Source organism: Eschrichtius robustus, chromosome 14 (assembly GCF_028021215.1).
Source record: "Eschrichtius robustus isolate mEscRob2 chromosome 14, mEscRob2.pri, whole genome shotgun sequence".
NCBI classification, from domain to species: Eukaryota; Metazoa; Chordata; class Mammalia; order Artiodactyla; family Eschrichtiidae; genus Eschrichtius; species Eschrichtius robustus.
Genome location: NC_090837.1, coordinates 22,047,402 through 22,073,394, shown reverse-complemented (window position 1 = coordinate 22,073,394; position 25,993 = coordinate 22,047,402). Strand labels below are relative to the sequence as shown.

The following is a 25,993-nucleotide window of genomic DNA, read 5'->3' as shown; positions in this document are numbered from 1 at the left end:
CCACGCTGGCTGCCCCCTGCCCAGCTGTGCTGAGCCTCTGCCGGCCCCCAAGGGAGAAGGGCAGCAAGCACCGGTCACCCTGGAGAGGACCTCACCTCACTCCAGCCCTGCCCATCATCTGACCCAGGGCCAGAGCACGGAGCTGAGGGCGCCAGGCAAGGGGCAAGAACAGCCGCACAACGGTGGTGACAGACTTTCTTTATAAACATCTGGAAGGAAGTCTTCTCAAGATGTCCTGTTGGGGTGGGGGTGGTGGAGCTGCCTGGCTCAGAGCCAGGACCAGGGCTGCACCTGGTTGGGGAGGACGCTTAGGCCTCAGAGAGGCCAGGCCAGGCCCAGGCTTTAGTTTCAGGTGCTCCATGGGGTGCAGCAGGAGGGGGCCTGGGTGTCCCCCGTACAAGCCCTTATCTTGATTGTGGCTGATTGGAGGGCTGACTAGGCAGGGATAAGGGACTCAGCCCCACTGGATGCTGGGCTGCAGGGGCCAGCCCCCAGGTGGGGGTGCCCGCAGGGATGGAGGAAGCTCCTGGACTGGTGGCCAGCCCACTGGGTACTGGAAGACAGTCGCTCTGATGGGTTCAGCCCTAGAGGGAAAGAGAAGAACAGAGAATTAGTGTGGAGCACAGCCCAGGCCCAGGTGGGGGCACCCGCCTCCAGCTCACCCTCCCCACCACCCAAGCTGTGGGCAGGGGCAGCTGCCTGTATCACCTTTCTGGAAGGCAGAGCCTCAGAAACACGCACACCCTTTGAGCCAGCCACCTCACCTCTAGGATTGAGCCCAAGGAAATAGGGGGGCTGTGGGCAGAGACTGAGCTATAAGAAATGGAAATAACCTAAGTGTCCACCTGTGGGGGACTGATTAAATATATATGCACGTCCACAGCAGAGAATGCTATGCAGCCTGCGTGAGAATTAAGGCAAACTTATATGCACTGACGAGGAAAGTTGTCATGATGTACTACTGTGCGAGTAGGGAGAAAAAGCAGCTTATAAAATAATGTATATAGCATGATACTATTTTTGTTTAAAGATATATAGCATATATAAATGCATAAAAAAAAACCTGGAAGACACAGCAAAATGTTAACAGTGGTTCTATCTGAGTGGTGCAATTACGGGTGATTTTTTTTTACTTCTTTATACTTTTCAAGAAAGTTTTTCAAGCACGCAAGCCTTTGAAATGAGAAAAAAATATTGTCTAAAATTTTTTTAAAAGCCTCATTTCTCATGCTACTCACTCCCCTTCCCCTTAAGGTCCACCGCCCCTGGAGCCACCTCCTAAGACCCGGGGCCTATCTGAAGCACCCACCCTGTGTGCTCAGCCCGGGGTGGCCCTGTCCTAAGGGAGCCACTGAGGCACAAAGGCAGCCTCCCCACCAACTGCTCCACATTCCGATCCTTCTGGACTCGACCCCCACTCAGACTGCCGCTCCAGGGCTGCTCTGCCCCTCAGGCTACCTTGAACTCACTTGGGAGCTCACGTCGCCCCTGTAGGGCTGGAGCTCTCCAAGGGGGAGAGACCAGGGGATGGGGTGGCGTCCATCTGCTCCCGCAGTGCCCAGAGCCGGGCCTGGCACAGGGAGCCACCCAGTGAACGTTTGCTGATGAAAACAGCCATGCTGAGCGCTATTACTGCCTGGACACTACTCTGGGCCAGACACCACGGCTGAGAGGAACCTCAAGAATCCTTACTGAACCCCATTTTATAGATGAGGCAACTGAAGTGCATGGAATCAGTCATGGGCCCAAGTGACACAGTCTAGAATGGGGGGTGAGAGGCCGGAATGCCACCTACACGTGGGCCCCAGATGTTGGCCCCTCATGCTTCTGCCCCCAGCCCAGCCCACCCCCAGGCCCCACTTTCAGTGAAGGTGAGGCCCTGGCAGGCTCAGGGGCCCAGTGGCCAGGCCTCTGCAGGAAGGGAGCGTCCCAGGCCCACTGAGAGAGGTTTGAAGGCTCAACCAGCCACCCCTCCTGGGCCTGACCTGCTGTCGGACTCAGAGCAAGGGCTTCAGGCAGCCCCGGTGCAGCCTCTGGGGCCTCCCATGGCGTGAGGACAGGGGAATCCCTGCTCGGCTGCCTGCTGCCCACTGGAAAGCACAGAAAGCGGCTCCCAGCATGATTTATGGTGCCGGGGAGATTTTATAAACTCCACCAGGCGCAGAGAAGGGTGGGAATGGAGGAGGCTCCGCAGTTGCTGGAAGGGAGAGCCCCGGCTGCCAGCCAAGCCCCGGCTCCCTGTGGGGCTGGGGTGACCGCAGTTCTCCTCAGAGAGGGTGTGATCCATCGGGGAGCCCCTTCTTGTGAGCTTCAGGCCCTTCCTCTAGGACATGGGGCAGACTCCGGGGCAGCTGAGGCCTCCCGCCAGGAGAAGGGCGCGTTCCCCGGGCCTCAGACATGCGGGCCCCGAGCCCCTGGAGCACACCCCTCCAGCCTGCACAGAGCAGACGGGGACACAGGTGCACAGGACTCTGCTCATGGCTTCTCTCTCGGCCTGTCTGCCCCACCACAGGGACAGGGCAGCTCTCTTTCACCTGTCCCCAGCCATGGTCCTAATTAGAAGGAGAGTCTTAGGGAGGCGCCTGGGCCAGAACAGTAGCACCAGCCCTGAGAGGGGTGCAAAGGGGAAGATTAAGACGGATAAAGTCACAATCTGAAGAGCCAACAGTGGAAAGCAGGGGCGAGCACTGGCCTCGCGGGGATCAGCCTGCTCACCTGAGGCTGGCCCATCCCTCCCCCTACTGTCTGCCCCCAGCAGGTGCCTCAGGGTCAGTCTGCTGGGGCATGGGGGTGGGACAATGCACCAGGCTGGGGCCCCATCGAGCCTCCATCTCCCCTTTACAAGGACGGTTGGCCTGGCTCACCTTGAGGGCTCCGCTCAGCCTGTGAGGTCAGAGCCCTCGGGTCTGGGTGGCCCCAGGTGGGCCAGGCAGCCATCTCTACCCTGTGTCCTGGGGGGAGGACACAGACACCCAGAGAGGAAGAGGGGCCACCAGACCCGTCCCCACGAGGCGCCCATGGCACTAATACTCAGGAATAGTCCTCCAGGCTGGGACCCTGCTCCCCCAAATGCTCTCTCATGCAGCCAACATGTCCTGGGTCTGTGCCAGGCTGATGACAGTGTGAGCTCAGGGCCGTGAGGGGGAGGCCCGGGGGTGGAAGGGGAGAAAGGGGAGATGTCTCAGCTAAAGCTTGAAGGATGAGTCTGACTTTGCCAGGCAGACATGGTGGGGGGGCAGTTCCAGGCAGAGGAAATAGTGTGTACAAGGTGCCCCGAAATCAGAAACGCCCACCACACCTAACCAGCTGCCAAGCGTCCGGCGGGATTGACAAAGAGGCCAGATGGGAGAGGTGAGAAGGTGACCCCCAAGGGCCGTGGAGGCGGCAGGGAAGTTCTCCGGGGCCTGCAAGCTGGGCTGCAGAGTCTGGGTCCCCCCGACGGGGAGGAAGCCCAGGAGGGTTTCAGCAGGGCCGGGGCCAGGGAGTGTTCTAGAAGCTGGTTGGGGACTTCCCTGGTGGCGCAGTGGTTGAGAATCCGCCTGCCAATGCAGGGGACACGGGTTCGATCCCTGGTCCGGGAAGATCCCACATAACGTGGAGCAACTAAGCCTGTGCGCCACAACTACTTAGGCTGCGCTCTGGAGCCCACGTGCCACAACTACTGAAACTCGTGCGCCTAGAGCCCCGTGCTCCGCAACAAGAGAAGCCACCACAATGAGAAGCCCGCGCACCGCAACAAGAGTAGCCCCCCGCTCGCGGCAACCAGAGAGAGACGGCACCCAGCAACAAAGACCCCAACTCAGCCAAAAATAAATAAACAAATACAATTTAATAGAAGCTGGTTGGGGCTGTTGTGTGGAGGATGCACTGGGGGAGCAGAGGCAGGTAGGAGACCAGGAGGGGCTGCCGTGATGTCTAGGAGAGCCAGGGCGGGTGAAGGGCAGAGAGGGCACTGTTGCCACAGGGCTGCCTTGATGGTAGGAGACGCAGGGAACAGAGAGAGGCAGCCTGCTGGCTGGAATCCACCTCCCTGACCCCGCGGAGTGGGGGCCAGGGACGCAAGGGCAGAGCCCAAAGCCTGTGGGCCTCAGGGTGTGGGTATCATTTTTCATGAGACCAACCTGAGGGGAGAGGGCTGAGGAAGACCGAGGCTGTGATGGCAAAAGCAATGATAAATGGTCACCTCCCTCCTAACAACCTCCTTTTCTCAAGGCTGGACTGGCCTGCTCTGCCCAGAGAGTAATTCATTTTGGCTCCAAGCCCTCAGGAGGCAGGTGGACAGGTGCAAAGGCACAGAGAACAAGTGGAAAAGCAGGTCCCCTGGAAGGGGCCAGGTTGGGTGGTCAGTGGGAGAGGAGCCCGGGGGATAGGGTTCAGCCTAGGGTGGTCCCCAGCGGCAGGCTCTATTCCAGAAACAGTCACTGCCATCCCAGCAGCCGGCTACTGCCACTACCACTGCAGACTTCCGGATGCAGTGGCCAACCACTGCACTGGCCCTTGGCCAGCCCTAGACCTGGTAACAGAAGTGGCCCAGGGTCCAAAGCCAGGGCAGGGACCTAAGCTCTCTCTCAAGTGACAGCTGAGTGCTGCTAAGGGTAGCAGGTGTGTGACCAAGGCAGTCACAACCTCCTGGAGGGGTAGAGATTCCTCAGCTACAAACTGGGGGAACCAATCCCCCTAAAGGCCGGGGCTGAATGCCGGACACACCACGGCACCAACACACCTGATTATCATGTGGTCACCACACTTCCTGCGACTCTGGGCCCGTCATTCAGTCTGTTTCTCCATCTTGTCCCCTAGTCCTCTGAGTCTCATGGTCACAGGCACGCTGCCTTAGCACAGGGACACATCTGTTCCTAGGAAGGGACTTCAGGGCACCCATCTCTACCCAGCCCCACGCCCCCTCAGCCCAGCCACAGGGTCTCCCTGATCCCTCGGCACAAGCCCAGGGGGTGCTCAGGCCTCTGGGGCTCACTCCCAGCAGAGGAACCACGGAGGTGGAGCGGGGAGGCGGCTGGGTCCAGGGAGCGGGGGAGCGGGGAAGCCCCCAGAGTTCTCTGAGTGGCCTCAGGCCCAAGCCTGGGGTGCAGGACATGGGTCCCTGGACCAGTCCCGAGGGGGGCGCCCACACTACCAAGATCACAATCACTTCTGACAGGACCAGACGGAAGGGACGTCACACTCTAACACAGGAGTCATGACTGTACTATATATTTTCAAGGTCGGGGGACAAACTGGGCACAGATTTAAAAACAAATAAAGTTAATTTTAAAATAGCTTAACGAGCTCTCCTCACTGAGGCACGGAGAAGGCAAGAAGCTTGGCCCTCATCTCCTGGCGGAGCCTCAAGGAAAGGCCTCACCCCACAGACTGTCCCAGCCAGGCTGCTGTCCCACTAGGCCACACCACAGAGATCACCGGGTCCGAAGCCCCAGTGCAGGACGGGAAAGGAGGCAGCCCGGCACGGGGTGACTTTACCAAGTCAGGCAGCTCACAGGCACATCCTTTAGCCTTTTTCCTCCCTTCTCTCTCTTTCAATACCTGGTAGAAGACCCCAGGAGCCCTGGCTTTGGTCTTGGCTGTGACCTTGAAGAGGAGAACCTGGGACGGCATGCAGCACACACCTGCGGGCTCCTGACCCAGGGTGCTCCCCATACAAGGGGTAAAGGGCACCCTGTCCACTTCTGAGCATCCTGAGTGCTGGGCCCAGGCAGCAGCTGGGCCAGCCCCACCCCAGCCCCCTCCTCGAGGAGGCAGTGGGACAATGACAGCCTGTCACACGCCTGTGCAATCCCAGCTGTGCCTGCTCTGAGCTGTGTGCCCTTGGACAAGTCACACCATCCCATGAGCCTCACTTCCCCTTCTGCAGGGTCGGAGCAACCATGCCTATCTGGCAAGGCCTAGAGGGGACAGTGTGGTGACTGGCTTTCTGGGGCCTCAGTAACCACAGTCAGGCCTCTCCCTCTGGCAATGGACTTGGTGATGTGGAGTCAAGCTGGCTTGGCCACCTGCCCCCTTCAGCCACTGCAGACTCCACTAAGGCAGGGGATGAGGCCTAGGCACAGGAACCTTCAGGCAAGTGCCCTTCAGCCTCTGGCCAGGGCCTGGGGACCCAAGAGCCCCCGATGTGGCCCCCACCTGAGGAGTCCTTTGGGGGCGCCCGTGTCTGGTCCCTGGGCAGTTCGTGGAGACAAAGGCAAGCTGGCTGGGGGGAGGAGGGGACCCACAGGGCCTGTACCTGCTGCTTGGGGCCGAGCTCAGCCGCTGGGCTCTCTTCTCCAGCCAGTCCTCCACGTGGACCTCAGGGAGCTCGGTGACGTCTAGTGGCCACTCCCTGGCCCGCCTCTCCTCTGTGGGGGTAGAGAGACAGGCAACTGAGGGGCATACTCACCCCCATCTGAACCCCACACTCTCACAAAGCAGCTGGAACCTTCCAGAGGCGGGAGGGAGGGCACAGGCTGGGAGGCCAGGAGCAGGGCCTCTGGCCTGTCCCCATCCTGCAGCCACCTCCCCAGGTAGCCCCTCTGGGCCTCACTCGGCTTCCCCATGAAGTGAAGACAAAACACTGGCTGCCTCCCAAGCTTTTTGGAGTGGGACACAGGACAGTGCAGGTTGAGAGCCTGGTCCTCAGGAGGGGTCCAAACCTGGGGTCAGGGAGGCAGCGTGGGCTGCAGAACAGGGCAAAGCCTGCGCTCTCCCGCCACGGGCCAACGGCTCTGAGAGACCATGGCTGGTGAAGAGCTGGAGATACAGCTGCCACCAGGACTCGCTGGCCTGGCCCATAAGGCCTCACTTCCGCCCTGGGAAAGCTCCTAGAAACCTGTGTTTGTGGCAGGGCTGCGGCTACACTGTCATCAGATCCCCAGGGCAGGGCACTGCCCACAGGGTCTGACTGGTCGGAGGGGAGTGAGGCCTATTGGTGGATGAGGGCCAAGGCCAGGCCACCCCAGATGCTCGCTGGCTGCCCGAGGCCACGTGGACAGAGAAGCCGCACTGGACGGGGGCTCACGTGAGGCTCAGTGTCTCCATCCATTCAATGAGGGGCTGCATGCGAAGATCGATAAAGACCATCTAAGTTGAGAATTTCCTTATCTCTAATTGGAGCAGTAAGAAGTGAATTTCCCAAAGGCAGACATGCCAGTTTCCAGAGGGAAGCTGAACTTGCCCTTCCCTGTAGTCCCCAGGCCTGAGCATCCTGAGGGCAGGGAAGGTGCTCTCTTTATCCCCTTGTCCCCAGAGCGCAGTGGGGGATCTGCCAGGGGCCGAATAGGGGCTCCAAACACGTTGCCTGATTGAGGAAGGGCGGGTGGGTGTACATGAATGAATGCCAGGCTAGCAGGGCCCAGGTGGGGCTGAGGCACACCCTCGGGACTCCTGGACAGGAAGCCATGCATGTCACTTTAAACCCAGCCGGGCACATGGATGGGGGCTCCCTGGCTCCTTCCCCACTCATGCGTGGGGTGGTCTGAAGGCAGTTCCTGACGCCCTGGATAGCCCTCAGCCTACCCCACATGGCAGCCACAAAAGAGGGGGAAGGGGGAAGACACAGGGCAGCATTCCCCTACATCCCCCCAGCACTCACCCCTGCCCAGCCCAGGGTCCCAGTGAAACGCACCCTCCACCTGCATACTCAGCTCCTGCAGGTCTCGCTCTGACATGTGGGAAAATCTGCAGTTGGAGCCAAAGTCGCACTGGCCTGCAACGGGAGGAGAGAGTCACTTGCTGCCTGGGGTGGACTCCTACCATTGAGCTGAGGGGCAGCCTGATGAGGGGCCACCAGAGTTTTAGGGGCAGGGTGTTAGGGACTAAGGAGTAGCAACTCCAGCCCTGAGGAAGAAGCTGGACTCTCTCTGGCCCAGCCATAAGAGCAGCCGGCGCGGCCTGTCTGGTCCACTAGGCCCTGCTCACAGCAATTCCCTGGCCGGGGACCAAAGTCCACTGAAGCCTTTCATGATTGGGTTCCATAAGCCTCTGCAGGTTTGTCTCCTGTTACCTCCCCTTGCCCTGGCCCACAGCCCCGACTAACTATGGGTGGGTCCCTGAGAGGGTTCTGCTTCCTCACGCCCTCCCCTTGGTGCCCACTGCCCATAGCGGGGGGAGAGGGGGAGGGCACAAGTAGCTGGACTGCGCCCCAGAAAGGCTTTACTGGCAGCTTTGTCAAGGAGGTACCAAAGTCCAGGTTGGCTTTCCAAATCTCAACTGGTGAGACCAAAATGTTTCTCAAAATAACAGGAGACTAGGCGGAGGAGGGATAAATTGGGAGATTGGGACTGACATATACACACTACTATATATAAAATAGATAACTAATAAGAACCTGCTGTATAGCACAGGGAACTCTACTCAATACTCTGTAATGGCCTATATGGGAAAAGAATCTAAAAAAAAAAAAAAGAGTGGATATATGTATATGTGTAACTGATTCACTTTGCTGTACACCTGGACTAACACAACACTGTAAATCAACTACACTCCAATAAAAATTACAAAAAAAAACAGGGCTTCCCTGGTGGTGCAGTGGTTAAGAATCCGCCTGCCAGTGCAGGGGATATGGGTTCAAGCCCTGGTCCGGGAAGATCCCACATGCCGCAGAGCAACTAATCCCGTGCGCCACAACTACTGAGCCTGCGCTCTACAGCCCGTGAGCCACAACTACTGAGCCCACATGCCACAACTACTGAAGCCCGTGTGCCTACAGCCCGTGCTCTGCAACAAGAGAAGCCACCGCAATGAGAAGCCTGCGTACCACAATGAAAGAGTAGCCCCCGCTCGCCGCAACTAGAGAAAGCCCACGCACAGCAACAAAGACCCAAAGCAGCCAAAAATAAATAAATAAATAAATTAAAAAATAATAATAATAATAGGAGACTAGAGGTGTCCTAAGACAGCCTTGCCTACCAGCAGCGTGTTCACATCAAGGTGCAGCCCATGGGGAATTGCAGCCCCTGATTCGCAGGCCTGGTGCCCATTCTAGGGGCAGCATGGTCTCCTGAGGGGAGCACGGCCATTCACCCCGCTCTCCTAGGCCAACAGCAGTACCTCTCCCTGGTGCTAAGCTCCCTTTTACACCATGTTAATCATCATGGTTTTCCTCTTTGCCTTGGCTGCTAGGAAACTCAAGGCCAAACCCTTAGAGTACACAGGACCTCAAGGCAAGCATGGAGGAGACTAAGCATTCTCCTGGCCTTGTCTTATTTTTCCTACCCTTATTTTCATCTGCCTTTGGCTCCTTCACTTACTGAGGTTTTTGTCTCTTTGAACTGTATGCATCTTTATTAGCTGGGTACTGAGCAGTGAAATCAACATCCAGCGTCCTTTGTTCTAACCCTGAAGCTTCTCAGCATTGTCAGGCCTGTTCCTGTCTCCAGCCCTGCCTGCTGGGAGGGAGGACACAGTGGAGGTCAGGCTCCCAGGCTAACTTAATCAGCCAGTCTATTACACCCATTAGTATCTCCTGGATTTACTTGCAATCTCCCAGCCCTTGCTTGTTCTGGGTAAGCTGATAAAATCACATTCTAGGTCTGAAGAGCTGAGGACCAAGCCCTGGATGTCATAAGACACAACCCCTGGGAAGGCCCCTGTTGACTGTGTCAAGTCAGCTGACGCACCAAGGCCACAAAGCGGGCTCAGGCGGGAGGGTGGGGGGAGGCTGTGCAGAAGTCCAAGCAGACCAGACAGGGCATGCTGGTCCCTAGGGGGACCTGAACAGAGCAGAACACTTTACCTGTCAGTAGAAACTTCCTGCAGGGCCGCTTGTTCTGTTCATCCAGCAAGATGGCAGCTGCATCTGTGAGGAGAGAGGAGCCGGGTTCAGACTTTAGCTGCACACAGGCACTTCCTACCACCGAGATCAGGGAAGGAAAGAGCTCCTCATCCACGGAGGAGTGTAAGAGGGGATGACCACAGGTAGGGATGCTGGGCAGAGGGATCCGAGCTTCAAGTGACCTCAGCCCCACCCACCCCACCCAGACCCAGCCAAAGGCCAGGACCAGGTTTGAGGTCAGAGACTCTCAACTTTGCACAGTGGATCATATTGGGAGGTTTTTTTGTGTTTTTTTTTTTTAAGTCCTGGTACCAGAAGAAGACTTCTCTGTAGCGTCTTTGCAACTTCCTGAGACTCTCTAATTATTTCAAAATAAAAACCTAAAAAGCCCACCAGTAAACCCCAGGGCCCAGGCATCGCTCCATGGCCAAGGCTGTACCCCACCTCCCTCCGTTCCCCTCTCACACTAGCCACCGGCCTCAACAGGACTTCCCGGCAATCTTTCTGGATATGAACCTTAACCCCGGTTTCCTCCGATTTTTCCTACTTTTCTTTTCATCATATAGGTACAGTTTAAATCTTGTATGCTCCTTGGTAGGCAAGGAATCAATCAGTCAAAATCTGTAAGTGAGTGAGACGAGTGAGGAAGGTGCCCTGACTCAGAGGCCCTCATGTCGTCCTGGAGGAAGGAGAGGCCAGGTCTGGGCTGTGCACTTTCCCCATCCATCTGTTGCCTTTTCTAGAGGCAGCTGGGGTAAAGGAAAGACCATGGGCTTCTGAGTCCAGGTACACAGGACCACATCCTCCAAATGTCACCATGACCTCCACCTCAGAAGTCTAATGGCTGTTGGAAGCCTTATCCCACCTGACTTCTGACTTCTATGTTTCATTTCATGGTGTTAGCCATTCCTTTTCACTGGATTCCAAAGTCACCGAGTCAAAATAGTTCTCCTGGTGTTTCTGACCTTCACTTTAAGAGCCCCCTGGGTCCTCTGCTCTTCTTTGTTTAGATTTTCTGTTACACTTTCTTGTTTCTTTCCTAAATTTATTCGGAAATCAAACACATCTCTGCTGGTTACTCCAAGATGGAGACCTCACCACTAAATTCCTACTTAGCCCTCAAATCAGACTTCCCAGCTGGGGCAGGTACCAAGCATTTCCAATTGAATACTCTCCAGGCCAGGTCCAAATGGAGTGAGGGGTTAGGTGGGCTCCCCATTAACGAGCCCTGACTGGTAGGTGAACTCTCTCCAAGTCTCAGTTTCCCCATACGTAAAATGGGAGGAAAATTCTCACCTGGTAGGGCTGCTGTCAACATTTAATAAGATAACGGATGGGGAGAGCACTGGGCAGAGGACGTCCCACGTTAGAATTGTGGGAAAGTGGGGCTGGGAACGGCTTCAGCACCACAGTCCCCGGGTGATGCTAACGTGCAGCCAGGGCTGAGAGCTTCTGAAGTGGATACTCAACAAACGGGAGCAGTTCTTACTCCATTTCCTCCTCATAAACCCACCATTTACATGAACATCCCCATTTTGCAGACGGAAAAACTGAGGTTCACACAGGGAAAGGGGGCACACACATAGGAAGTGGCAGTGCCAGGTTTGAACCCTGGCCTGTGCGTCTCAAGCCCCCATCCTTTCCTGTGTGGTTGCCGATTTCCTGGTGGCTGGTTAGTAGCTGACTCTGAGGGGGTCTCCTCACTTTCTCAGGGCTGGGCTGCTGGGGTCGAGAGTTAGCTATCAGAGGACTCACTCCCGGGGCGGCCTGCAGGAGCGTGGGTGGGGCCAGCAGCGTGGGGAGGGGGTCAGCACTGGACTTGTCAGACTCAGCCCACCCAGCTGGTGCCAGAGGCTTTCCCTGGGGAGGAGGGCTGGTGGAGGGCGTGTGGACATTGCCCAGGGCCCTCCTGGGGTAGGACCGCTAAACTGGAAATGGGGCTGAGTCTGAGTCTTAGACAAGGGGCCCTGGTGGGGTGACTCAGTATGGGAGAAGAGTTCCAGGCTGCCCAGCATCTGGCTGGTGGTTCTCAACTCTAGCCACACGGCAAATCACTAGGCAGCTTTTAAAGTATACACAGCCCAAGCCCATCTTTCTCAGGTTCTGTTGTAATTCATCTAAGGGGAGGGCATGAGAATTGTTAAAAGCTCCTTAGTGATTCTGAAGTGCACCCAGGATTGAGAACCCCCAGCTGCAGGCCCTGCTCCTCCACCTGGCGTTCAAGGCTCCTCATGATCTGACCCCATTGGTCCTTCTCGCTTCAGCTCCCCAAATTAACAACTGCCCTGCTGCCCTGGGTTTGTTTGCTCGTTCATTGAGATATTCATCTAACAAACATTTACTGAGCACGTCCTCTGTGCCAGGCGCCACGCCAGGATGAGGATTTAGTGGAGAACAAGTCAGACCTGGTCCTTCCTTCCACTCCAATAGTCACACTAATCCATGTGGATATAAACGGGGTAAACAGCCAGCACACAGCCAAATGACCTGACCTGGCCCAGGGGTTGGAGAGGGCGTCCCGGAGGACTGTCTGGGGTGGGGAGGACAGCAGGAAAGGCATGCCTGCAGAGGGGACAGTACTTGTGGTGGTCAGTGTGGCTGGAGCTTGGAGGAACAGGTCAGCAGGCCTTGGAGGCCTGGGTGGGACAGGGTTTCCACCCAGAACACACTGTTGTAATGGGGTGTGAGGTTACACAGGAGAGGGGCCCTGTTTTATTCACCTTTAAGTCTTCAGAGCCTCTCCGGGAGCCAAGGACACGCTAAGTGCTCACCAAGTGTTGGCTGAATGAATGAGCCATGAGATAAAGGGTCCAAGGCCAATCCTTTTGTGGACCCATAAGCATCGTTCTTACTTAGTAAGTCCTTACGTGCCATACAGTCATCAGGAGATTACTGAGCCCTGTCACATCCCTGGAAGGGGGAGTATGGCTATTACAGCTGTTTTACACATGGCAAAATTAGGGCTACAGTGCTAGTGAGTGACACGTTGGGACTGACATCAGGCAGCCCAGCTCCAGGGCCCACGCCTGTCCTGACCAAGGCAGATGGATCATCATCCCTCTGAGGGTTAAGGGACTTGTCCAAGGCCATGAAGCCGGGAGCAGAGCAGGTCTCGAGTCCTAGCTGAGGCGGGGTACCCTGTGCCCTTGCAGAGACTATGCTGTGCAGTTGCGCAGGTGAGCTGGAGCCCTGGGGAAGCCTCCCAAGGAAGGGGAAAGAGCTCATATGTCAGCTTGGGGACCAGGGTGAGGTGATCCACTGCTCTGGATTTCTAAGTCACCACCTGTAAATGAGGCTCCCTGGCCTGCCCAGCTTCCCTCGAAGTGCTGTTTTAAGGACTGGATGTAGCTGGGGATGTGAGCGACTGCTGGGAACCCTGAGAAGGGGCTCGTGGCACCCACTGTTTCATCTTTTCTATAGCTCTCTTCCAATCAACCCTGTACCCACGGGCCCAGCTGTTCTTGGCTGAAAGTCTGGGACTAGGAGCAAACACCAGGATAACCTTGAGGCCTAGCTCCACGCCAGATCACAGCCCCTACTGGATTTGGGGTACAGGGAGCCTCTGCCTGACACCAGGTTCAGAGGCCTCTGAGGCACCTGAGAGACCCCTCCGCCCCTGAATTCCCCTCTGCCCCCACTCCCAGCCCCTTGCAACCATAGCCACGCCTGGTCTGCTGAGTGGCTTGGCCACCCTCCCTCACCCAAGCCTAGACCCCAGCCCAAACCTGCCTCTGGGGATGGGGGTCAGGGGATCAGTGTTTTTTATTTTAAAGTCTCTAGGTGATCCTAACTCAAAGGGTTTAGATCTGCTGCCTTACAGAGTTACTGAGAAAAGCAAATGACAAACCATGGAAGGCACCTGGCATACAGCAGGCACTCAGTAAAATGTGAGTGACCTGAATCCGAGTCACAGACCAGGGAACTCTCTCTGTCTCCCCTTCGGAGCTGCTGGGACTCAGCTCCTTCCTTCCAGCCTCTGGGCCCTGTCCTGGAATCCTGCTCCCCAGCTCATGGAGCACCGGCCCTGCCCCGGCTCATTCCAGGAGCTCCTGGTCACCCCACCCCACTGCCACAGTCCCCCTCCATTTGTCCAGCTCCTGGCGCCTCTCTCACTACTGCTCAGTGTGTGTCTAAAGACAGCAGAGCAGCAGCAGCTCCCCTCCAGCGAATGCTCCTGGGTGCCAGGTGCTTATGGCCTTAATTCCCTTGCCCCATAAGCCTTTCCCAGAAGCAGCTCAGTCATTCGACAGCCATTTACTGCGCCCCCTGCTCAGGCAGCAGTCGGCCATCGCCATCAAATGTAGCTCCGGTCATGGTGGCTATTGCCCACAGCCCTTCAAAGGCTGCCCTCTGCCCATCCCCCTTACCGTGGCCTCCGCAGGCCTGCACGATCTGGCCCCGGCCCTGTGGCCAGCCTCGACCCCTACCATGCTCCTTCTCATCCTCTCTTCGGCTCCGAGAGCAGCTGGCACTTTGCCCTCTGCCCAGGATGGAGCACTGGCTTTTCCCTACCTTTCAGCTGTGGGCCCAGACATTAGCTCCTTAGAGAGGCCTTCTTCGTGGCCACAGTGTCCCCAGAGCCTGGCAAGGCGTCTGAGAATGGAGCCCTCAGTCAGGATTGCGGGGAAAGGAGCTCGCCTTCCACCTGCCCCTCTGAGGGCCCGTCTGCCCCAGGGGCCAGCAACCCAGGCCTCCTCTCTTTTGCTCCTCAAAGAGCCCAGACCAGCACTGTCACTGGCCCGCAGCGTTTCCCTGTCTGATGATAAGAAAGACTGGAGAACGGGGCTTCATCAGCCCGGCCGCCAGGCCGGCAGCACCCACCTCGGAACATGTCGTACCAGAGCTTCTTGGCCTTGAGGTGCTGCAGCCCATTCAGGTGCTTCTTGCGGTTGTGGAGGTTGTCCTGGAAGGAGCGGTCGCAGTAGTCGCAGAAGTAACGCTTCCCCATGGTCACCCCCGCCGGGTGCTGCCACTGCCGCTGCCTGGGAAGTCGCAGAGCGCTGGGTCAGAGCGCAGAGGAAACGCCACCACCCTGCCTGAGCACGCCCCGGGGGCCAGGCCTGCGCCCCGTCAGGAAGGCTCTACTTACCCACACCAGCTCGTATGAACTCCGCAACAGCCCGTGAGGGGCTACCCGGGCAGATGCTTATGGCCTGAGAGGCCTCATTCCAGAGGGGTCTTTTAACAGTTCTGACGCCCAGCTTCCACCCCAGGTTGGTTAAAGCAGAAACACAGTGGGTGAGGCCTGGGCGTCAGCGTGTTTTAATGCGCCCCAGGGAATTCTCGTCTGCAGCCAGGCTGGAGAACCACCACCTCACCCACTCTGGACAGCACCCCCCCCCACCTCTCACCTCCCCTCTCCTGTTCCTCCATGCTGGCCGCACAGCCCCCCTCTCTGCGCCTCACATGCTCCAGGCAATGCCAGGCACACGCCCACCTCCCGCTGTTTGCACCTGCTGTTCCCTCTGCTCCCCCCGCACACCTGCCCCTCTTGCTCACTTGACTCCTTGGATCTTTGCTCAAAGACTACCTTCTCAGTAATCTCCCATGACCACTTTATTTAAAATTGCAGAACCCTCCACTTAGCTTTCCCCATTCCCTGCTTCACTTTTATCACCTTTGAAGTAATAAGTTACTTGTTATGTTTATTATATTTTTCTTTCCTTCAACAGGAATATAAATCCATGTGGGCTGGGATATTTTTGTGTTTCGTTTGTTGTTGTTGTTGTTTTTAGGACACTCACCCTTTGTTTTTCTACATAAAATTTACAAAGGCCCAGCCCCCAAAGTGGTGCACAGTACAGAGCAGGCAACCAAATATTTGTTATTCAACAATGAGTTAATTCCCATTTTCCTTATGGGACAACTGGGGTTCAGAGAGAGGAAGCGATTTGCCCAAGGTCACACAGCTGGTAAGCAGAAGGCAAACCCAGATGCCCTAAAATCCCGCTGCTGGTGTCCTCTCTTCCACAGCCAGCTTAAGGCTTAGAGAAGCCAGAGGGCTCAGGCAGAAATGCACACAGCTTCCCAAGGAGATCAGCTAAACACTTAGGTGGCAATCACAGAGGGAAATGAGAACGTTTCAGGGTCTTCAGACACTTAAGATCCCTCAGCCCTGGTGACCACAGGTGCCACTCCTGACCCAGGAGATCTGCAGCCATGACTCAAGGCCAGCCCTTGGGTCCCCATTTGGTGTCACAAGACCAGAGGACAAATGGGTCCACTCAGGGCCACCAGGTGGGATCTGCAAAGGCTGAGCCCAGAATAGCCTTTCACCTTTCAGGTCCTATAGTCTGACCCCTCATTTCCCAGAGCAGGTTCCTGAGGCCAAGAGGAGGAAGAAAAGTGACTTCCCCAAGGTCAAGAGGTAGCAGCCCAGGCCAGCTGCAAAAGCCCCAGACTCTCAGAATCTGGCAAATAAAGTTAAAGCTGAGACCTGACCCACAGGGCAGATAGATGGGGGAATACATGTTGGGAAAAAGAAAACGGGGAGAGACACAGAGACAAACAAGCCCCTGGACAGTCCAGGCAGCCAGGCGAGGGATGGAGAAAGACGCTCCTGCGGCAGAGACAGCAGCCATTTAGTCAAGGGCTGTAATGGGATCAGGAACAGTCATTCAAAATGAAAACGTATAAAACCTCTCTTCTCCCATTACTGCTGAGAAACCGCATCCCAGACACGCGGACTTGATATATTAAATTTGGCAGCTCTAATACACCCCGTCTTGCCAATAAACTTATAGGAATTGGACTGAAATTGTAAGAGATGAACGTTTAACGGCCTAGTGCTTAACTAAGCCATTCACGAAGGCTGAAGCTCAGAGGAGCCGCTGGCTCTGGAGCGTAAAGGGGAGGGGAGGGGAGGGGCAGTGGGAGGGGCGTTCCTCCAGGAGACTGATAAGGAACAGTGGCCCTGCGGCAGACTTAGCTGGGCAAAACCACACAGGGCACTGGGAAGCCAGCTGTGTGACCTTGGACCTCTCCAGGCCTCTACTTTCACTGTAGGAATATGGGGCAGTGGGTCCAACGGGTTAGCTGATTGCTTAGGGGGCAGCACACAGAAGTTTGAATACAAATGAATTATTAATAAAAGAGTAACAGCAATACAAATGACACTAATAATGTCTGGCATTGAGCAAGTGTACAATAAATGTTATGTAATATTTGATGCACTAAGCACCTACTATGTGCCAGCACTGGGCTAAAAGCTTTATAATGCATCATCTCACTTAATCCTCAGGACAACCTGTGAGGTTTCAGATGAGGGCACTGAGGCTCCAAGAAGTGAAGTGACTTAGCCAAGATCATGCTGCTAGAAAGCAGCCGAGCTGGGCTTAGAACACAGGCAGGATGGCTCTAGAGCCCACACTCCTAATCACTTATGAAAGTCGCCTCCCAACAAATCATACTGTTGACAGCTTTCCTTTACTCACTACACCCCCAGGACTACACGGCCCCTTCAAACCCCAAGAGGTATGTATTACAACCTCATTTACGATTGAGGAAACTCAGGCCCAGAGAGGTGCTGTGAGGTGCCCCAGATCACACATCCAGGAAGGGCAAAGCAGGTCTCCCACCAAACCACCAGGAAATGAAGATCACATGCCCCTCTCCCAACCTGCCCAGCAACACTGATTCAAATGATGAGCGCCTCGGGGCTGGGCTGTGTGTGTCTGTGTGAGCGTGTGTATTCGTGTTTTCCCCTCTCTCTCACATGCACAAACCACGCGGGGCACACCAGCCTCCGCTGAGGGCCATCGTGGCAGCGCGGCCCACCCATGTCTCCCTCTGCCCACCCTGGCCACCCCTCATCTGGCACAAGGGAAGTGCTCAGCCGTCCGGGACAGGTCAATGGACCTTGTGTCTAGTCTCAGCTCTGCCAGGTGAGGATGTGGCTCTGTCACTTGCCCTCTCTAGGCCTCGGTTTCCCCACATATGAAGTGGGAAGCAGGCAGCTAGACCAGGTGATCTCTAAGGGCACACACACACACGTGTGTCACTTAGCACAGAGCCTGGCCCACAGGAGGCCCTCCAGAAACGTTGGCTGTCATCACCATCATTATTATTAGCCTCCAAAAGCCTGTATTTCAGAAAACTGAGACTCAGAACAAGGAACAGGATATCAGTGCCCAAGTGACCTCTGTGGTCATCTGCTCCATATTACAGATGAGGCAAGGGAGGCCAGGAAAGGGGAACTGAGTTGTCCAAAGCACACAGCACAAGGCAGGGGTGGGACTGAACCTCAGCCCCTTTGGCAGGCTAAGACCTCTGTCCGCACAGCAGCTCTGCAGAGCCCCCACTGCCCGGGAACAGTGTCAAGGGAGCAGAGCGGCTTTAGAGGGGCCAGCGCTTCCTGCCTCCTTCACACGCCTGACCCCATGGAAGCAGAGGCCCTGTCCCTGGTTAGGAGCTGGCCTCCAGCAAGGTGACCTCACCCAGGCATCGCCCAGGTGTGAAGTTCTAGAGCTCCTGACCCAACTCCCTCCCGCTCCAGTGCCCTGGCGCACATTAGCAAAAGATGCGGCTGCAGAATCCTCTGGACAGATACAGCGCCGGGCCAGACACACAACTTGGCAAGCAGAGTGTATTTCACTCTGCCTCACCTCGCAGCCAGGTGTCCTTGCACAAGGCACAACCTGCACCACCGTACTTGGCAGCCCTGAGTGGGAGGTCAGGGAAGGGGGAATGGGGACAGCCGGACGTCTCTACGGCGCCCAGACACCAGCATGGGGTGCTGACTAAGCTGGCCCTCTCTGCCGTGATTCATCCTCGTCCTCTGAGGCTGGCGCGCTCTGCAGTGTGTGAGCGAGGTCCTGTCCGGAACACAGGACCATCCGGCCCCACCCCCTCACCAGGAACACAGGCAGTGCCACCCACCCACTCCCAGAGACCAGGTCCACGGTGGCGACAGCATCTGCTGGATCCCTGGAGCTTTGCCAGGTGACAGGGTGGCTCCTCATGGGCATGGGACAGAGGGCAAGGCTAGTGGGACTACTCTCTGAGGTCACACAGGCCTGGGTTCAAATACTAGCTCCACCACTAGAAAGTTATTTCATCTCCCGGAGTCTGTCCTTAGCTATAAAACAGGGACCCCGCCGCTGCTGTGAATTTACCACCACAGAGAATGGAGGCTGTTACTGCTGTTGCCATCATCCCCCAGGAGGCTCACTCCCCTCCTACCCCCAGCATGTCCTGACCACTTCATTTAAAATTGCAGCCAAAGGGGCTTCCCTGGTGGCACAGTCATTGAGAATCTGCCTGCCAATGCAGGGCACACGGGTTCGAGCCCTGGTCTGGGAAGATCCCACATGCCGCGGAGCAGCTAGGCCCGTGAGCCACAACTACTGAGCCTGCGCGTCTGGAGCCTGTGCTCCGCAACAAGAGAGGCCGCGATAGTGAGAGGCCCGCGCATCGCGATGAAGAGTGGCCCCCACTTGCCGCATCTAGAGAAAGCCTTCACACAGAAACGAAGACCCAATACAGCGAAAAATAAATAATAAAAATAAATAAATTTTAAAAATTGCAGCCAAAGTCACAGCAGCAAACACGTCTGCCCCCTCACCACCTGCTCTGTTTTCCATAGCTCGTCTCACACAGTGATTTACTGTCACAAGAGCTGCCTCCCCACTAGAATACAGGCTCCACAAGGGCAGAGAGTTCTGTCCGTCTGTCCAACTGTGGCACCCGGAACAGAGGATCAAACGCAGAACTGCTGGTGGAATGAGCGAGGGAGCCACCCGCGGAGCCCAAGGCCTCCCGCCCTTTGCTCACCAACCCTCTTCTCCACAAGCTTGAATCTGGGGACAGGGACGAGGATGAGAAGAGAGACATGTAAGGCCCCCAAAAGCAGGTCTCTGCCACCCCCACCCTCCCTGCAGGGCTCCTGTCTCCAGCAGGGCCCCCACTACCGACTTAGACCACACCCGGCGAGCCCACGGAACCTGACTGCAGGCCTCCGGGCTCAAGGAAAAGATGACCAACGAGTTGAGACGCTGTGGGGTGGAAGAAGGAAGAAAGGAGAATCAGATTTGACTCCTGTGTGCTAGGCAGTCTCTTATTTAATCCTCACAGACCCTTGGAGTAGATACCAAGGCATCCATTTCGCAGATGAGGAAACAGGTTCAGAAACACTCACTCCTATTTTGCTCAAAGCCACGACTGGGAGAGACACTGATAAGGAAGATTTCTCATCAACCTGAGTGCTGCGGGTGGGCCAGTGGTGCTGAGGGCCCCCGTGCACCTCCTGTGGAGCCCTCACCAGGCGTGCCAAGGCACACCGGAGCCAGCATTCACATTGGGGCCTGGCTGACCCGGGACCCATTCTCTCCCCACCCCACCGCTCCACTGTGAGGCTGGCTCAAGGCAGACATCTGTGCTTCACTGATATTCTTGGTTGCTTTCATCACGTGTGTCTCAGGTACAGAGCTGGCTTTGGCACAAGGCTAAAATAAGCCAACAGCTCGGCCGTGGCCAGGGGCTGGGATGCACGCTGTAATTATCCAGGACTTGTGCTCACCACATGCTGCCCTCGAGCTTACCTGTCATTTCTTCTAATTATGGCACCACCAGACCCCAGGTGAACAGCAAACCTCAGCCAGAGGATGGCTTTACTGCACGCCCACTAGGAGCATGGCAATGTCCCAGTGCCACATATGCCCGCCGTCTGGAGTCGGCGGCACTGGACCCGGCCCATGCAGGTGGCCTGCAGGCTGCCTGCTCAGGACCCAGCTCCAACAGAAGTGCCAAGAAGATCCAGATGTCTCCCCTGATAGGAGCCCTGATATGTAAAGGGTCTCCCTCAGATTCCCCAGGGTTTTGTAGCAACCACTCAGCTTTCTCATCCTGACCTCGTTCACGTGTTTACTTCTTGAAGTAAAGTGTATCATCCACTCCCACCAATATAAGGCAGTGGGGACTCCACCCACAGCGATTTCTTAACTCAGCAGGTCTGGGACAGGGGTAGGGTCTAAGGAGGTCCTGATGCAGAGTCCACAGACCACACTTGGAGAAATGCTGGTCTAAGGTGGGAGATGACGGACTGAGGAACAGAGAAGGAGGGAGTTTGCCTGAAGTCACACAGGCCACACAAGCCAGTCCTTACTGTAGCCACCCACCCAGGCCTGAATCCCAACCCTGCCACCCATGGGCTGTGATACTCTCGTCAAACTACCTACCCCTGAGCCTCATCCGGAAGTCGGGGGTAATAATACTTTTCACAAGAGTACTGTGAGGATTGAGTCATGCATGCTAGGTGCTTGGCAGTGTCTGGCAAGCCAGTGCTGCTCAATGCACATCTGTGGACGTGGCAGCCAGCTTCTGTGGCACCCAATGACCCCACCTCCTGGTGTCTGCACTTTGTGTCTCCCGTTCCAAAGCGTATCAGGGTTGGTCTCTGTGACTAAGAGAAGAGAGCAGAGGGATGGTATGTCACTCCCAAGATCAGGTTATAAGACAACGTGGTTTCCATCCTGGTGTCTCCCTTTCTCTGATCACTTGTTCTGGGGGGGGAAGCCAGCTACCATACTGTGAGCAGCCTGGTAGGGAGGCCCACGTGGCAAGGAACTGAGACCTCCTGCTAACAGCCAAGTGAGTGAGCTTGGAAGCAGACCCTCCAGCCCCAGTCAAGCCTTCAGAGGAGGGCAGCCCTGGCTGACAGCTTGACTGCAACCTTGTGGGAGACTCTGAGCCAGAACCACCCAGCTACGCCACTCCCAAGTTCCCAACCATCGGAAACCGTATCAGATAATGTTTGTTGTGGTAAGTCACTAAGTTCTAGGACAATTTGTTATGCAGCAACAGCTAACTAATAGAGTGAAATAAATGAATGGAGAAACTAAATCACTTTACAATTTGCGATGGCCACAGGTACAAAGTGCCCACAACCCAAAACTCTCCTGAGTCAAGTGAAAGGAGGGCCCCCCTCCCACTCGCATATGCACAACCCTAAAGTTCCACGGTTCCCTTTTCAGTCATTCATTCACCAGCCAAACACACTGAGCACTTCCTCTCTGCCAGACTCGGGTTCACACTTCATGACACAGAGAACGCTTCATGCTCTCACGAGAACGTGAGCTGAGTATGTGCTGGGGATGGGTGGCCGACAGATGTGCCCCCAGTAACAGTCATAGGTAACAAGCTCTGTGCCGGGGGTCCCAAGGAGGGGCGCCTGCATCCAACAGGGACTTCCTCCAAGGAAATGATCAGAGATCATCTCGAAGATCTAGGTACCAAGGTGAGCACTGCAATGTAGCTTGTCCTGAAACCAAACTCCAAATGTCCAAGAGTAAAAAGAGCTGACAGTTATCCATTGCTCACCACATGCCAGGCAGACCGCTCAGGGTCCTGTGTAGAGTGGGGGAAGGGGTTCAATGATGATGCACAAAACCTACCATCCTCATTTTACCCTAAAAATAACTTTGGGTAGAGGGAGACCACAACTGGCAAGGAGCAAGAGTAGGGTGTGAGCCAACCTATTCAATGGTGCCATTAAAAATCAAGTCAAAGTAATACATCAACTATACTTCAGTTAAAGAAAAATCAGTCAAAGGGAACAATTCCCTACAAGGATAAAAGGTTCATCCCCTATTGTAAATGAAAAATGACTCATTGTCACAACAGTATGTACAAAATGATACCACTTTTTTAAGGAGAACGAACCTCCCGCCTCAACACACACATATACACACAGACACACATACAAAGACTGGAGCAGACACAAAATATTTACTGTAGTTATGTCTAGAGAATAAAATTACGATGTGCGGGATTTTTTTTTTTTCATTTTGTGTTTTTCTGTTTTTCTAAGTTTCTACTTTTGGCGTGTATAGTTTTAAAATTTTCCCAAAAAATTCCCTTCAAAAAAGTGGGAAATTTGTCAGGCAGGGATAAACCCTATTCCTTCTTCCTTAGGAGGCTGCCATGGATGGTTCCAGTGACCCAGTTCACCTGGATGAACCGGCCAAGGGTGGTGTTGAAAGGGATCTAGCGTAAACATTTCCCTCAGTCCAGGCTGACGGTTGATAGGACAAGCCCTGATTCCAAGTGGACCTGGTCCAGTGAAGGTCAGCTGAACCCAAATCTGGGCTCTAGGAGCTTCAGGATGGAGACAGTTTCTCACCAGACAGTTAGAGGTCCCAAGAGGCCAGAGTTTCCAAATAGGAAAGGCAAAAATAGTCTGAAAGAGGCTCTTGAACCATATACCCTGACTCATATAAACACCTCTGCCTTTCCCTTCTCCCCCCACCACCAAGTCTGGGCTCCAAATACCATGTGACTCTCTGTTACCACTGCCCAAGTCAGGTCTCACCCCTTCACATCTGGACCAGCCTCCTTAGTTCAGCCCACCCTTGGCAGCATCAGATCAACCCTCTCAAAACAACTCCTCAAAATTTTCCATTGCTCCTGGTGAGGAGCTTATTAAAAATGAAGTCTCCTGAATCAGATCCTCAGGAATTCTGACTCAGCAGATCTGGAGAGGGGCCCAGAAATTTGCATTTTAACCAGGGACTCTAGCCACCCCCAGTAGGTACCCCCAAGAAATAAAAGCCTGGAGAATTGAGCTTCCACTGTTCATTGACCTCTTCATCCCCTGCATCCCAAAGGCAGCCTTTGCTGAAGGCAGTCACTCTGGGTAGACACAGCCCGCAAATCTGTGTCCCAGTCAGAAACTGGTCGGACTATGAACCACCTCAGTAAGGTGAACTGGTAACCCCGACTTGATGAGAACACTAAGCACAATTTGTTAGAGTGGATAAAAGTGTTTTCTTACTGGCTAAGCATCCTGTCACACTCCAGGAAAGCTTAAAATTGAAAACAGAGGTAGTAGACTAAATCAACTATTGTACTAATGTTCCTGTCCTAAGTTTATTAATAATCAGTGTCTACCTGGTGCTTAAAAGTATCACATTGAAAAGAATTTGACATGTTGAGTATGTAACAGAAAAGCACTGTGATTCCAATTTAAAATATAAAAGTTAAAATATGTAGTTAGGTAATTGATAAAGTATCTGTCAGTAATTGATATGAGACTTGTGATTCTAAGTTGAGGGGTTAGCAATGGTTGGAAACACTGCTGCACATTAAAATCAATGGGGTGCTATAAAAGCTACTACGGGTGCCCGCCATATCCTAATTTCTTATCAGAGATGGAGCCTGTATTTTTTGAATCCCCCGACTGAGAACAAGTGACAAAACAGAATTTGACTAAGTTTGCTAAAAGTACTGAAAAGTATTAAAATTTATTACATTTATAAGGTTAATTTTATTAGATTTTCTAGTAACTGTTTAAGTATTCTGGGGAAATTATGCTTGTTAGGTTATATATCTGAAGTACTTAAAAAGAAAATCAAATATATTAAACGTATAAGTGGAATTAAATGTGTAAGGGAATGTAACTGAGCTGAAGATAGGGCTGAATGTTTAAAGGAATTTAGTTTGTTCAAGTGGAGTTCAAACATTAATCAAAGGGAAAGTTAAGGTCATTTTTCTTATTTTTCTAGATTTATGTATAGAATAATAATTTCTAAGTTGAAATCAATGGCCTAAAGAAAATTAGATTTTTAAAAAATTGTTGCTCCAAAATGAGAATTAACTAAAATGGCAAAAAAAATAAAACAAGCCCCACCTTAACTCCCTGTGGTCTTCCCTACCCATCTCACCTAAAATAATTCCTCCCTTCTCTGAACTTCTCATCTGGGAAGTTGTCAGCAAGATATAAGTATTCTTTCCCAGAAGCTTCACAACTTCCTGCCCGAAAGGGCTACCAGGACGCTTTGCAAATAGAAAACAACCGCATCGTGGATATAGAGCATTTCACGTTTTTCCTCCCAGTCCCCAAACGAGGCATTACTGTTGCTTTACAAGTCAGAGGCAGATCCAGGTCTCGAATCCAGTCCCTGGTTTTCAATGCCACACGTACGCCAATGACTTTTATCTCTGGCTCAGGCCTCTCCTCTGAACTCCAGATCCAAATCCCCATTAGCCTCTGGACCTCTCCATTTGATGCCTAAGGGGCAGCTCAAACTTAATGTGGCCAAACAGAACTTAAGATCATCCTGTTGATTTTAAGTTGCTGAGGTCAAAACTTTGATGCCATTCTTGAGTCCACTTTCCTGTACGCCCTACACGCATCTGTCAGTTTGTTCTGTTTGTCCCACCTCCAAAAATACATCCCAAATCTGATCACTACTCTAATCCACACCCTAATCTAAATTACCACCCTGCCTCAATTGACCCACCACAGTAACGTCCCCTCTTCAGTCTGCTCTCCAGAGCAGCCAGAAATGATGACATTAAAATGTAAATTAGATCATGTCACACCCCAGCTTAAAACCCTTCATTGGCTTCCTAGTGCAATTAGAAAAAAATAAGACTCTTTACCACGGGTTACAAGGCCAGATATGAGCTGACCTGAGCCTACTTCATAGTCTACTCTACTTTTTTCCCCCTCAAACACCCCAGGATAGAGCAGCCTCAAGGCCTTTGCACCAACGTTTTCCTGTGTGAACGGCTACTATTCACTCAGGTCTAGGGTTAAGTGTCGCCCTGAGGCCCACCTTGTCTAAAATATTACCATCACCACCCCCTCACCAATCAACCTTTCTTCAGCTCTTCAAAGCATTACTTGTCATTACTGCACCTACCCATCTACCCATACACAGTAGAATGGGCGTTCCATGAAGGCAGGGACTTGTTCACCGCTGGGTCCCCAGCCCAAGGCCCAGAGGCACTTAGAAAACATGTGCTGGACGGCCCTAGTCCTCCAAAGTCCTTGCTATTTCTATTCCCAAGAAGGAATGAGTGGATCTAGGTCTCCTGCCTTCCAAGACAGGATTGTCAGCTGCGAAACCCAGGGATGAGGGGAACATGAAGGATGGGCAGAATCGCCACTTCCCCTGAGGCTGGGCAGAGGGATTCAGCCCCCAGGACCCGACTTGTGCCACAGGCTCCAACTCTAGCCCTGGACTTGGGGCTGACAGAGGAGACAGGATGGGGGACAAGCCTGGGACCGGGCACCCAGGCCTCGCCCCCCTATCCACTCCGCATTCCGTTTAATAGTGTGGTCCGCTGCGGGGCTCGCGGACTTAGATGGAAGAGCCCATAGCCCTCCCGTGGGGTTAAGGACACTCGCCCTCGACGTCCCGCCAAAGAAAGTACCTGGCTCCGCGGGGCCCAACGACTCTGAGCTCCTCCTCCTGCGCCCTCACGCCACGAACTGCTTGCTGGGACTCG

General features: G+C 54.3%; 1 protein-coding gene across 2 annotated transcripts; it reads right to left on the bottom strand.

The window, feature by feature from the left end:
• Positions 1-181: 181 nt before the first annotated feature.
• On the bottom strand, positions 182-25,993 carry ZMAT5 (zinc finger matrin-type 5). 2 transcript variants are annotated; one of them, XM_068563123.1, is made up of 6 exons: positions 25,919-25,993; positions 14,585-14,745; positions 9,725-9,787; positions 7,583-7,696; positions 6,239-6,350; positions 182-584 (listed from the first exon to the last, which is right to left on the bottom strand). In XM_068563123.1, exons 2-6 carry the CDS (start codon positions 14,709-14,711, stop codon positions 455-457), a joined length of 546 nt encoding a protein of 181 aa, XP_068419224.1. In that variant the 5' UTR covers positions 14,712-14,745; positions 25,919-25,993; the 3' UTR covers positions 182-454. The 2 variants fall into 2 exon arrangements, with proteins under 2 accessions (XP_068419224.1, XP_068419225.1); XM_068563124.1 differs by having other exon boundaries at positions 7,616-7,696.

What these genes read in the sequence shown, in the direction of transcription:
- ZMAT5 (XM_068563123.1), bottom strand. Translation starts at nt 14,711, where the DNA reads ATGGGGAAGCGTTACTTCTGCGACTACTGCGACCGCTCCTTCCAGGAC. An exon ending in CTGGTACGACATGTTCCGAG is followed by an intron (nt 9,788 to 14,584) that starts GTGGGTGCTGCC and finishes CTCTCCTCACAG; the next exon opens with ATGCAGCTGCCATCTTGCTG. An exon ending in CAGGAAGTTTCTACTGACAG is followed by an intron (nt 7,697 to 9,724) that starts GTAAAGTGTTCT and finishes CTCCCGTTGCAG; the next exon opens with GCCAGTGCGACTTTGGCTCC.